General features: G+C 42.6%; 1 protein-coding gene across 7 annotated transcripts in view; it reads right to left on the bottom strand.

The window, feature by feature from the left end:
- LOC132685877 (GON-4-like protein) overlaps positions 1 to 13,979 on the bottom strand; it is a 75,619-nt gene that overhangs the window by 41,681 nt on the left and 19,959 nt on the right. For 6 of the 7 annotated variants that reach the window (XM_078441363.2, XM_078441364.2, XM_078441368.2 and 3 more), the window contains exons 4-10: positions 6,269 to 6,462; positions 5,500 to 5,574; positions 5,266 to 5,316; positions 2,517 to 2,567; positions 2,099 to 2,194; positions 1,017 to 1,136; positions 274 to 444 (exon numbers count right to left, since the gene is read on the bottom strand). In XM_078441363.2, the coding sequence (XP_078297489.2) occupies positions 274 to 444; positions 1,017 to 1,136; positions 2,099 to 2,194; positions 2,517 to 2,567; positions 5,266 to 5,316; positions 5,500 to 5,574; positions 6,269 to 6,462 (758 nt within the window). The remainder of the gene's footprint in view (positions 1 to 273; positions 445 to 1,016; positions 1,137 to 2,098; positions 2,195 to 2,516; positions 2,568 to 5,265; positions 5,317 to 5,499; positions 5,575 to 6,268; positions 6,463 to 13,979) is intronic. The other variant, XM_078441367.2, reaches the window with a different exon arrangement.

Here is a 13,979-nt window from a genome sequence, read left to right as displayed (position 1 = left end):
GACAGAGAGAAAGCGGCAGGAGTGACAGCACAGCCATGGTAAAGGTCAGGACCCGGGGGCCGGCTGAAGGGGAGGCGTCCTGTGTTCCACAGTTTGAAATGCTCTGCATCACGTACCCACTCCTTCCCCAGGGGCTACAATTCTCCCAGTAAAGCGGCCTGAACCAGAGGATCAAAGGCCTGCAATTTCACAACTTCCCTTCTCCCTTCCCAACCCGAGCAACAGCTATGTGACCCCGTCCGACGTCACCAGTGACAGACCTCCACTGCTCACCTGGAAAGAGTCCATGCACACAGGACTGGAGGCCAGCTCCTCATCTACCGCGTGCAGCTTCTCCATGAAAGTGCTGTCCCTGCTCTGCTTGGGCTTTGGGGGAGGTGGGGGCCCCATGGGCACGACCTCAGCGCTGATGTGCCTAACGGCAGGTGTGGGGACTTTCTCAGCCTGAATGAAAGAGGCAACGATGTTAAAAAGTGAAAGGGAGGGAGGAGAAGAGAAAGAGTGGGAAGGAGAGAAAAGAAACAAAAGAGGTGGGCAGAGACGGGCACATCTTTCATATGTCAGTGATCTTTCCTTTGCCATGTAGACAGAGCTACATAAAAACAGATACACTGTCAAATATATTAATCTAATTAGGTTCCATCCTATTTCCAATGAAGCCAACAGGATGCTGCCTAGGTGATCAAAAGTGGAAAATCTAACAAAAATGGCTTTAGGACAACATTAGAAAAAAGACAAAGCTAGGAGAAAAGAAACCGCTAGTCACCCATATCTGGCTGCTCGGAGGACTCAGGAAAGCACCCCCCACCCCCAACACTGAGCTCCAGTTTTCCTCTCAACTGCTGGCTGACTTAAATAAAGGACTCTGAAATCTGAAAAGTTCTGACGAGGCACAGGCAACAGCACAATCAGCGGGACTGAGTGGCGTGTGCTCAAGGGGGACGGCTCAGCATCCCACAGACAGCCAGCCTGCGGCGCAGTCCCGTCCTCGTCTCTTGTGATCGGTGCCGACTCACCTCCGATAATACGCCGCCCTCCTCGTCCGTTTCAGTCACCTCGGAAGCCTGCCTCAATCTGGATTTCTTTGCCCCACGTGGGGATGAAGCGGTGCTTTCAACATCACTTTCCAATAAACTCTACAAGACAAACCCAGTTCGTGTTCACATTTCTGCCCCTACGTCATTCCACTGAGTCTGAAGTATCTCAAGAAAATGAATCAATTTAAAGTAAGAGAAAATAAACCTTAGACAGAAGTTTAATATTCAGAAGCTAATCAGATTGGTCTTCTCATTAAAATTACAAGACATTGGCTTAAAATCCTTTTACAAACAAGTCAAAGAATGCACTAAGAAACAATATTACACAGCAATGAGAACGAACAAACTGTGGCTGTAAGCAACCGTATAGAAGAATCACAAAGGGTCAGCGATGAAACAAAAAAACAAAAAAGCCAGACATGGGGGAGTACATGTAAGTTTAGAAGCAGCACGCACAGCGCTGCCCACTTAGGCAACAGAACCACAGAGAAAGAGGACACGGGTACGCTGGTGGGGCTGCATTTAAGGACTCTGGAGAACTCTCATGAGGACTGGCTTTATAATTATTTAAGCTGTATTTAAAAATTTTTATTCTGGGGGCGCCTGGGTGGCTCAGTTGGTTGAGCGTCTGACTTCGGCTCAGGTCATGATCTCGCGGTCCGTGAGTTCGAGCCCCGCGTCAGGCTCTGTGCTGACAGCTCAGAGCCGGGAGCCTGTTTCAGATTCTGTGTCTCCCTCTCTGACCCTCCCCCGTTCATGCTCTGTCGCTCTCTGTCTCAAAAATAAATAAATGTTAAAAAAGAATTAAAAAAAAAAATTTTTTTTCTGTGCACAGTTCTATACGTTAGATGTGTGTTCTATTTCATAAGACACGAAAACATTAAGGGAGTAGTAGGAAGAAGAGAAAATGCCCCGTAGTCTTGGATTTATGCAAAGAAATGAGCAGAAAAAAGAAACGTGCCTCGTTCCTCTCTACAGAACAGGCGACAACACTAAGGAGGCCTTACTGGGTCTCGTTTCTTCTCCATTAGCAGCTAACACTCACGGGGGGAGCCACTGACCTCTTCAGCCGTCTCGTCCTCCTCTTCTTCATCTGGCTGGTACTCCTCATCTGAGGAGTCATCCTCTTCGAGGTGAATATCCACAAACTGAGGGGGCTGCGTTAGCACAAATTATAGAAAGAAATGAAGTTACAGGAAACACAAATCATACGTGTTTGGAAAATAAGAGGAAGAAAGCAGAGCAGGAAAGAAATAAATCCTAACAGCACAATGAGCAGCTATAGCAAGTAACAACAGGCAGCGGGTAAAGAGATTCCTAGCGTGAGAGTCAAACCTAAGAGGAGTGGAAAGGAAAAAAAACAAAGATCGAATTAAAACAAGAAGACAGATCCCCCAAAAATTAAATAGAAAGGAAGTACTTAGATTTCAAAACTGATGAAGTCTTTCTGGAAAAAAGAATTACCTCTTCCAAGTTTACCTTAATTTCATTGGCCTTCTTAATTGGTGAAATATTCCATGTTGGAATTACCTACCAACAAAGAATATAAATAATTACGTTCTCTTCACCGAAATAGACGGCTTTTCAATTTTACCTCCTCTTCACCATCACAAAGAGCCATCCATGTACCTAACATGTAGGTGTAGGGATCAAGGAATATTAATTATCTCCAAGGGTATCCTCTCAACTGTTGTCAGAGCTTATCAGATGAAAAGGAGAGAAGAATCTATTTCAATCTAGCATCTCTGCCTTAACCCTAGTGAGACTTTATTAACTGTAAGGGGAAAAAGTGTCTGTCTTGCCTACTTTATTTACTTATATATTTTAAATAAACTCTACCCCCCACTGCGGGGCTCAAACTCACGAACCTGAGATCAAGAGTCACATGCTCTTCCAGCTGAGCCAGCCAGGGACCCCTGACTTTATATCACAACTTGGGTTCACACGGATTAATGAATTTGAAAACTATCTGTGAGGCACCTGGGTGGCTCAGTAGGTTGACGGACTTTGGCTCAGGTCATGATCTCACTGTTCACAAATTCAAAAGCCACATTGAGCTCTGTGCTGACAGGTCAGAGCCCGGAGCCTGCTTCGGATTCTGGGTCTCCCTCTTTCTCTCTGCCCCTCCCCCACTCATTGTCTGTCTGTCTGTCTCTCTCTCTCTCTCTGAAAAATAAACATTAAAAAAAAACTACTTGTAAACTATAATAATACACATACCTAATATACTAAAGGTGACAGTAGCCTTTTTGACATCAGTTTTTTTTTTAATCAATCACATAAATCCAATGTAAATGTGCCTCCCAAGAGCCAGCCATGACCAGTTCTTTTGGAAGGATTTAGGGGTAAAGTATCAAATTGTCCTCAACTTATTTTCAAATAGTACAGGAAAAAAACAAGAGATAGATATAAAGATATAAAGTAAAATATGGCAAAATTTTACAGTTAAATCTAGATGGAATCTAAATTTCCTATAAAATTATTTTAACTTCTTGTATGTTTTAAAATAACAGAGTTGGAGTGAAACGTTTTTAAAGAATTTTTTTAAGGTTCTTACATGCTGCTGACAAAAAATGTCCCTGGAGTGTATAATTTCTTGAGCATTTAAGGTGACCCAGTGAAAATCGGGTTATTGAGCACAACCCAAGAGGCACTGGGTTCTATCTCCACAAGGAGCCTCAGCCTCTCCACATCTCCTCAGCCCTGCCATGTCCCAGCCCCTTCCCTTGCTCTGTTGAACTAGGCCCAGTATAGGGTAAAGGGAATGATGTGATTCTGGTCCACACTCCTTCCCGGGTGTGTTTCTAAACCAATCAGGTTCCCTACTGCCAAATCCATCCAAAAAGGCGGGGCGAGGCAGCATCCGGAAGTGTGCTGGAGTCCTGGAGTCCGTCTATTTAAGCATTAAGAAGCAGGAAACTTGGACTTCAGTCCTTGCTGTCCCACATACACTAACATCTTGGGCTGTCCAACTTATCTATTCTTATTCACGGTTGGTAAACACAACCCAGAGCCTGCTTTGGATCTCTGTTTCCAAATCAAATATGGAATTACTTTCAATTATACTTTGTATGCCAGGCAGACTTCACAGAACTCCCGTCTCACTGATGGCTGCTTTCATCAGAGCTACCACAGGCTCATGTGTGATTACTTCCCGGAGAAATGAAATTTCACTATATGCAACTGGGGTTAGCTGATGAGACAAAACCATACAATGGCTGTCAAAAACAAGCCAATGCAATCCTTGGCTGCATTAAGAGAAATACGGTACCTGAAACACGGAGGGGATAACCTAACTTTAATCCATACTAGTTAAACAACATCTGCAGCAGGAGACTCCACGCATACTTTTAAAAGGACACGGACAAAGTAGGCACATGCAGAAGAAAAGGATCAGATTAGTGTATGTACTCAAAGCCTTCTCAAGTGAAGACCAATAAAAAACTGAGAGACATTTAGCAAGAAAAGAATATTACAAAACGACATCCTAGTTTTCTTCTACTAGAGGGAAGGTCACGTGGACTTATTTCTTCTATACAGCTGCAAAGAACAGAACCGGAAAAAAGACAAGAACACCAATACACATCATGAGTCCTCAAGGCAAATCTGCCCTACACTGGAGAGAAAGTGGACCGCCTCAGGACTATCGCCCGCCTGTCACAGGTGCTGAGCACACACTGGACTTGTTGAGTAGGATTTAAATGGGTCCCAGCATCTGCGCCAGAATACTCCAGAAGTCTTCAAATGGCTCTCATCTCTCAGTGTGCAAAACAGCCAGCTGCTGTTTCCAATAATGCATGTTCCCAGGCCCTATATCCAGCTCCCTGTTCCGGGTCTGAGGCGAGCCAAGGAATACACATTTTTCATTAGCACTCCTGAGGGACCCCATGCCAAGGCGACACTGATGCAAGTGCTCCCTGGAACATACTTGGAAAAATGCTATAACGCCCCATATAACGTGAATAGGAAAACTGACCCTGCTCACGCTTTCAACCGTGCTAAATGGTTATCTACCCAGCACTTCCAAAAAGCAAGACATCCACATCAACTAGAATAAACTTTGATATTGATTCCGCATGTTGTCTCTATTTCTCTTTCGCAAGTATTTCAGGATGTAAACCCAGACCATAGTAAATCCTTCCTATATGTTTTTCCCCTGCAAATAACCTGTAATTAGATTTTATTTACCAAACTAAATAAAGAAAAAAAAAAAAAACAGAACACCCACCACTCCTTTTTCCACCACTTCCTTCAGTTTAGAGCGTGTCATTTTGGGCTCCTGAGGCAGGGAAAATGAGAAGAAAACAGTCAATAAAAATCATCACGTGTACCTGGGGTTTTGAGATGCTACCCTCTGCCCCCAACCACCAAGCTATTTACACAGTCCCAAGTAGCATCCTACGCGCAGCCCCGTTACATAGCTCAGTTCCCTGACATTAAAGGGTAACAGTCAACTACTCACAAACATGGGCATATCTTCCGTCTCACTGATGGCTGCTTTCATCATAGCTACCACATGTTCATTTGTGATTACTTCCTGGAGAAAGATGAAATTTCACTTTATGCAACAAAGATGTGTAATCTAGACAACGCTCAGTCCTCTGTAACTCCGCTAGAGTGGACACATGTCCACTGCATGTGGACACGGAATGGACAGATGAGAGCCAGAAACTGAAACGGCTTCAGACCGGGGTAAAGCCAGTTCTGGACAGAAGCACACAGTTCAAACTGTAATAAAGCAGCAAACAGATGGATCCCATTGGCAGCTACCAAGAGCATGAATGAGATTCCGAAATAACGGACTACGTGCTTCAGAGAAGCAGTAACAAGCAACGAAGGTTTTGTAAATGGCCGTGTTGATACATATCAAAGAACAGTATCAGCAAATGTGCCCAGTAAACCGTTAACCTGGCATCTTTTCAGATCTATCAACCCACCAAAGAGCAAGTCCGCTGTGAACATTATCATCTCTGAGTCTGCCAACCACGAGGACAACCCACCAAGTCAGTGGAGGAAGCAGAGGAACAGTTTACCTTCCCAGTTAAGGTCTTTCTACATGTGTGTTCAGACTTCTAATGCGTGCTGAGCGCAATGAGAAAGCGTGTTGGGAGGGAAAAAGTTTTTTGGCGCACGCACCTCACAAAATCACCAATTCCCATACTAAGAACCAAGAATTCCCTGAGTGTTTCACGTGCTCTCCAAGAGGCGTTTCCATCGCGTTCCTTACTCACGTGGAGGATGTTGCGCACGTTGACCGCGGTCAGGTTGTGCTGCTTGGCGCCGTCCTCCAGCGTGCGGTCCAGCACGTCGTCCAGCTTCAGGTCGCAAGCCCAAGTGCCTTCTTCTTGACCCCTTCCATCTCGTTTCCTCTTGGTACCCTTTTTCTTTTTTCGCCTTTTCTCACTTTCTTCATTGCCTTGCTCTTCTGCAGATAAACCGAGAACACCATCAGAATCTCCGAAACAACCGCTCCCAGAACTTAACCCAAGAAGCCAATCGTAAATGAAAAACCAGCTGCCAGCTCACTGGCCTTGGAAATCAAAGAAGCCTACGATATGGCGACAGTGACGGTGGAGTGGGGAGAACCGTCATAGCGATAACACCCGGTATTTGCTCAACATCTGTCAGGTATTCTGCTGCACACTATGCGTATTTATTTAGTCCTCCTAACAACCACGGGAGGCAAGGACTATCATCTCTCCCACTGTACAGACGAAGAAACTGAGACAGATTACGAAACTGTCCCAAGAGCTAGTAATGACAGGGCCATGCTCTGAAACCACGTTCTCTAGCCCTGGAACCCACAGTCTTAATTCCTGCTCTGCACTGCCCAGATAGTACACCAGACACCCTGGCTTTGTGTTTCAGTTCTGGGCAACCTCAGCCAGAGTCTCATTTTCTTTCTTCTGCGAATATAGACATCTGCCTCACAGGGATGCCACCAGATTAAGTGAGATAACTATATCGAAGTGCTTCATAACCATTGGAATGTTATATGATGTAATTTAACATCATTATTAGACTCCTCCATCTAGAAAGAAGAAAAACAAGGAGCAAACAATAAAAAATTCACTCTGAGCTCTACAAGAAAAGGGGGGAAGCATCAGAGTTGTCTCCATTCTACAAGAAGGGAGCATATATACAACCAGACAAAGGGAAAATCTTCCTGATTATTAGAATCTGTTAAGTCTTGAAACAGACTATCACGTAATCCCAAAACGAAGTTCTCATCCGTCCGACGTTCTTGGCCTGCTGCCCTCTGCGAACACGTATTAGAGAGGACTCACATGAAGAGGACCTTCTCTGTTTAAAAGGATTTTGTGACCTTCAACCACAGCCTGGCAATATTTGCATCGCGAAAAATTATTAGCGATTTGTGAACACACACCAAGAATCTGATCATTGTGTATGACTCCCAACCCAGTAATTCTTATTCTTAAGGAAATAATTAGATCTGCACAGACTAATCATCACACTGTTCATTTCAACATTATTTTTCTTCTTCCCTGAAGTTCATTTATTTGAGAGTGAGAGACAGAGCACACACACAGGGAAGGGGCAGATAGAGAGGGAGAGAGAGAATCCCAAGCGGGCTCCATGCTGCCCAGCGTAGAGGCAGACGCAGGCTCGAACCCAGAAACCACAAGATCATGACCCGAGCTGAGATCAAGAGTCAGACACCCAACCAACCGAGCCACCCATGTGTCCCAACATTAATTATTTTAGCAAAAAGATGGAAAACACCTAAACATCCAATATTACAGGAGTGGTTAAATGAACAATGGTACATTCATACACTGGACTGTAACTGAGTCATTAAAAATTGTCTTTTTTAAGCAATTGTGGAGGGAGGAGACAGGTAAAAATGTATTTTTTTTTTTTAACGTTTAGAGAAAAAGAGAACACGCGCGCACAGGTGTGGGGGAAGGACAGAAAGAAAGGGAGACGGAGAATCCCAAGCAGGCTCTGTGCTGACAGCAGAGAGCCTGACATGGGGCTCGATCTCATGAACCGTGAGCTGGAGTTGATCACTTAACCGACTGAGCCACCTAGGCGCCCTAAAAATAAACATTTTTAAAAACCTTTAAAAAAAAAAAAAAAAAAAGAGCTCTCAGTGAAATGGAAATTGTTCTGATAATGATTTTTAAGTGAAAAAAAAAAGAAAAGGTAGAATTCGAACACGAGCGTCTTCCAGTCGCGACACCTAAACCGAATGTGCTGCTTTAAGATGTGCCGCAAAAGGAACAGAAAACCTCAGCAAGTGTCTGAAGAGTGATGAAGCTCTTGGCTGACGCTTTTTTGAGAAAGCAACAAAGGGAGAACTACACCGCCCAACACACGACAAAACCCCCCAAAGGCCTCTGTACCCACATCTTTCCCCCAAGTCTCTCTTACCTCACCGGTTCTCCACGAATCCCAGAACTCCTCTCTCTCGAGTCTCCTGGATGCCCTCTCTCTGCGCCCCACCCTTCCTCCCCATCCTCTCTCATGCGGACCGGCTGGGCCCGGTCCGGCCCGGTCGTGGTACTGCCATCTGCCCTTGCCTCCTCATCGTCCCTGGGCTGCAGCTAACAACGACCCAGCAGTTGCAGAACAAAGATTTCTGAGACCCGAAGAAGCTCTGATTCCGCCTTCCAATCCTATCCTACCATGTTATTAGTAACACTGTCAATTGCAAAGCTGATCCAGGGGGGGAAAAGTTTCAAAGAAATGACAGAAGTTCAAACTATTAATACTATACTAGAAGCAACAAAGTTTGTTAACTGAGACATCACCAAAAAATGAAACCTTTATAAAATTTACACGTACAAAATGTAATCAGAATTCACTAAAATGAAGGCCAGAAAAGGAAACAGATAATGGAAGCAGCTAAATTTTATAGAATTTTATATAGTTAGTTGATGAGGAACCAAACTATCCTTTAAAACAGAGCTTCTCAAGGCACCTGGGGGGCTCAGTCAGTTGGGTGTGTGACTCTTGATTTTGGCTCAGGTCATGATCTCACAGTTCATGGGTTGGAGCCCATCGGGCTGGCTCCGTGCTGACGGTGCGGAGCCTACTTGGGATTCTCTCTCTCCCTCTGTCTCTGCCCCTCCCCTGCCATGCGCTCTCGCTCTCTCTCAAAATAAACTAAAAAAAGAGCTTCTCGGGAACCTGGGTGGCTCAGTTGGTTAAGCATTCATTCAACTCTTGATTTTGGCTCAGGTCATGATCTCACAGTTCGGGGGATCAAGCCCCACATTGGACTGTGCCCTGACAGCATGGAGCCTGCTTGGTATTCTCTCTCTCTCTCTCTCTCTCTCTCTCTCTCTGCCCCTCCCCCACTCTTGAGCACACTCTCTCTCAAAATAAACAAACATTAAAAAAAAAAAAAGAATGGGGGTGCCTGGATGGCTCAGTCAGTTAAGTGTCTAACTCTTGATTTCAGTTCAGGTCATGACCTCGAGGTCCGTGACTTTCTAAGACTCACATCCGGCTCTGTGCTGACAGTGCAGAGCCTACTTGAGATTCTCTCTCTCCTCTTCTCTCTGCCCCTCCCCACCCCTCTCAAAATAAATAAACTTAAAAAAAAAAAAAAAGAACGTAGCCATCATGTCAAATGTTACGAAATTTCTAAACTTTCACTCTCAGTTTCCATAAATTACTTTGTTTCAAACTAGTTCTCAAACTTGGCCCTGGTTCTCAGACCACACTTTGAGTAGCACTGTCTTAGGATATACGCTGAAAAACATTTATCCCCGCTAGAAATAAAATAAAAAATGAAATACCAAAATAATTTAAATGAAGAAAAATAAAAATAACAAATGAATTGTGGTGAAAGTTTATCATGAAATTGATTTTTTACAATGTTTATTTTTAAGAAAGAGAGTGAGTGAGCTCGGGAGCCGGGAGGGTTGTTGCGGGGGGCGAGGATCCTAAGCAGGCTCCACGCTGACAGCACAGAGCCCACAGAGCCCGATGTGGAGCTCAAACTCACCAACTGTGAGACCATGACCTTCCCAAAGTCGGACGCTTAACCAACTGAGCCACCCAGGTGCCCCATCATAAAATTTAAATGCAAGTATTTTTTCATGGAAAAATCATTAGAGTTAGCATAATTACATTTAGAATATAAACACGGAATCAAAGTGGAGTTAAACCATCTCAGTGTCTAAATTACATTACGCATACATATTTCTCCTCTGATTTCTGATTGTAATGCTGAGTTTTTATTATGGAATGTATGTCTGTAAGGAAAATCTAATACACTCAAATTCCAAAACACTACACAGTCAATCCAAAAAAGAACAGATAGTTCAACTATTTGCTATTCTGTTTTAAAACTAATCCTTTATCTTCTAAAATACTGGGATACCACGGACTCTATGAATTCTAAAGAGTTGAAATTTAAAGTTAGAAAAAGGAGGGGCGCCTGGGTGGCTTGGTCGGTTAAGCGTCCGACTTCGGCTCAGGTCATGATCTCACGGTCCGTGGGTTCGAGCCCCACGTCGGGCTCTGTGCTGACAGCTCAGAGCCTGGAGCCTGTTTCAGATTCTGTGTCTCCCTCTCTCTCTCTGCCCCTCCCCTGTTCATGCTCTGTCTCTCTCTGTCTCAAAAGTAAATAAAGGTTAAAAAAAAATTTTTTTTTAATAAAAATAAAAAAATAAAATTAGAAAAAGGAAGCCCCCTTTTTTTTTGGCTTCCAAAGACCAGACTGGAAAAGATAAAGAAGAAAATCTAATTTTTCCTTCCATGAGATAGAAGATGGCTAAAAACAAGCCATTCCCTGAAAAATAGATCCAATGATGTAACCAATAAGTTGAAAGTAAAATACACTATAAGTGTACTGGAAAGTGGATGAAGTCAGTAAAAATATAGGTGGGTTCTGTAATATCACCAAAATTGCCATGATGTATGAAAACAGTTGCTTAAGAACCTTGTCAAAAACACACCCAGGACCTCTGATTCTGGCCACAACTATGTTTTTTTTTTTAACACAGGAAACCTTCCCACCAAAAACAACTGTAAAACTATGTAAAACTACAATTTACCCTCAGACAACACAAGTTTGAACTGTTCACATCCACTTATATGTGGATTTTTTTTCAATAAATACAGTATAGGCGTGCCTGGGTGGCTCAGTTGGTTAAGCATCCAACTTCGGCTCAGGTCATGTTCGTGAGTTTGAGCCCCATGTCGGGCCCTGTGCTGACAACTCAGAGCCTGGAGCCTGGAGCCTGCTATGGATTCTGTGTCTCCATCTCTCTCTCTACCCCTCCCCTCCCTCTCAAAAATGAGTAAACATTAAATATATGTATATAAATGATCCCAGATAAAAACAAAGAAAAGAATTTCAGGATGAATCAAAGCACAAGACAGGTTAGCTCTATGATCAATATAAATGAATACTGACTGGCTAACATAGTAACAATAACATCTTAGGGGTTTAAAACTTATGAAGAAGTAAAACATAACATCAATAGCACAAAAGGCAGGAATAGATATATGTAGTGAAATGGCTATAAAATTCCTGTATTGTTTTGAAAGTGGTAAAAGCACACATTTAAGGTACAATGTAATAATTTCAAAGATGTATATGTTGGGGCACTTGCCTGGCTCAGTTGGTAGAGGATGTGACTCTTGATCTCAGGGTCATGAGTTGAAGCCCCACAGTGGGCATATAGCTCACTTTAAAAAAAAAGAAAAAAAAGTTTTGGGGCACATGAGTGGCTCAGTTGGTTAAGTGTCTGACTCTTGGTTTTAGCACAGGTCATGATCTCATGGTTCATAAATTTGAGCCTCACATCTCCCTCTGCCCTGACAATGTGGAACCTGCTTGGGCTTCTCTCTCTGCCCTCTCTCTCTGCCCCTCCCCCACTTGCACTGTCTCTCAAAATAAACTTTTAAAAAATTTTTTTAAATTTAAAAACATAAAAGCACATCAAATCTTGGACTACTTTTAAATTTTTTTTTTTCAATGTTTTTTATTTATTTTTGGGACAGAGAGAGACAGAGCATGAACGGGGGAGGGGCAGAGAGAGAGGGAGACACAGAATCGGAAACAGGCTCCAGGCTCCGAGCCATCAGCCCAGAGCCTGACACGGGGCTCGAACTCACGCACCGCGAGATCATGACCTGGCTGAAGTCGGATGCTTAACCGACTGCGCCACCCAGGCGCCCCTTGGACTACTTTTAAAAATAAAAAGATGCATATTGTTAATCTATAGAGTAACATGTGCAAGAAAAAAGAATATAAAACTAAAGAACTAATAACGAAGAAAAATAAAAGTACTTGGTTAATCAAAAGAAGGAAAGAAGAAACAAAAAAAAACAGGAAAATAGAAAATTCAACTTACGTTACGTTAAATATAAACTCAACTTATGTATAACGTTAAATATAGTAATACATTAAACATAAACTCAAGTTACATTAAATATAAAAAAAATATGAGCTAATTAAAAAGCAAAAATGTTCGGACTAAGTTTTTTTAAAAAAGACTAGGCTACACATAGGAGAAACATTTAAAAACATTTTTTAATACATTTATTTATTTTTGAGAGACAGAGAACAATTCAGGGAGGGACAGAGAGAGAATGAGACACAGAATCTGAATGAAGCAGGCTCTAGGCTCCGAGCTGTCAGCACAGAGCCCAATGCAGGGCTCGAACCCACAAACCGTGAGATCGTGACCTGAGCCGAGATCAAGAGTCAGATACCCTTAATCGACTGAGCCACCCAGGCACCCTTAGGAGAAACATTTTAAAAATAAAGGCACAAGGGGCGCCTGGGTGGCGCAGTCGGTTGGGCGTCCGACTTCAGCCAGGTCACGATCTCGCGGTGTGTGAGTTCGAGCCCCGCGTCAGGCTCTGGGCTGATGGCTTGGAGCCTGTTTCCGATTCTGTGTCTCCCTCTCTCTCTGCCCCTCCCCCGTTCATGCTCTGTCTCTCTCTGTCCCAAAAATAAATAAAAAACGTTGAAAAAAAAATTTTAAAAAAAAATAAATAAATAAAGGCACAAAAAAGGTTGAAAGCAAAAGAATATAAATACTATATACCACGTATACACGAATATCACAAAGAAAACTTTAAGGCAAGAATATAAAAAGGAACATTTCATACTAATTGAGTTAATTCAACAGGAAGACAAAACAATTCTAAATTGGTATGCATCTGATAATAGAGCTTAAATATATAAAATAAAAGTTGACAGGGAAAAAAAGGATAAAGCCACAATCATATTTGGAGATTTTGACAAATGTCATTCAGTAACTAATACAACAGTAGACAAAGAAATCAGTAAGGACATAAGAGATCTGAACAATATAAATAATAAACTTGAACTTACAGACATATGTAGAACACAATACTTGATCTAAATGACAAGTGTCTAAATGACACCCACAAAATACATTATTTTTATGGGCACATAAAACAGACCATATGCTCACTAAGTCTCAACAATTTTCAAAGGTCAGGAATCATACGGAATATACTCTCTGACCACAGTGGAATTAGCTAGAAATAAATAAAGAAGTTTAACTGGAAAGATCCTCAAATATTTGGAAAGTAAGCAATGTATCTCTAAATAATCCATAAATCAAAGAAAAAATCATAAAGGAAATTAGAAATATTTTAAGATGAATGAAAGCAAAAATATGACATATCATAGCTTGCAGAACGCAGCGAAAGCAATGCTTCAAGGGAAAGTTACAACTGTGCATGTATATATTAGAAAACAAGTGAAAATCTTATAAGAGGCTAGAAAAGAACAAATCAAATAAGGTAAATTTCAGGAAGGAAATAATGAACAGAAACCAATAAAACAGAAAACATAAATAGAATTTAAAAAAAAAGAAAGCCTGGGGCGCCTGGGTGGCTCAGTCGGTTAAGCGTCCGACTTCGGCTCAGGTCACGAACTCGTGGTCCGTGGGTTCGAGCCCCGCGTCAGGCTCTGGGCTGATG

This window comes from Panthera onca, chromosome F1 (genome assembly GCF_046562875.1).
Source record: "Panthera onca isolate mPanOnc1 chromosome F1, mPanOnc1 haplotype 2, whole genome shotgun sequence".
Classification (NCBI taxonomy): Eukaryota; Metazoa; Chordata; class Mammalia; order Carnivora; family Felidae; genus Panthera; species Panthera onca.
The sequence above is the reverse complement of the archived record's forward strand: the minus strand, read 5'-3'. Positions and strand labels throughout refer to the sequence as shown.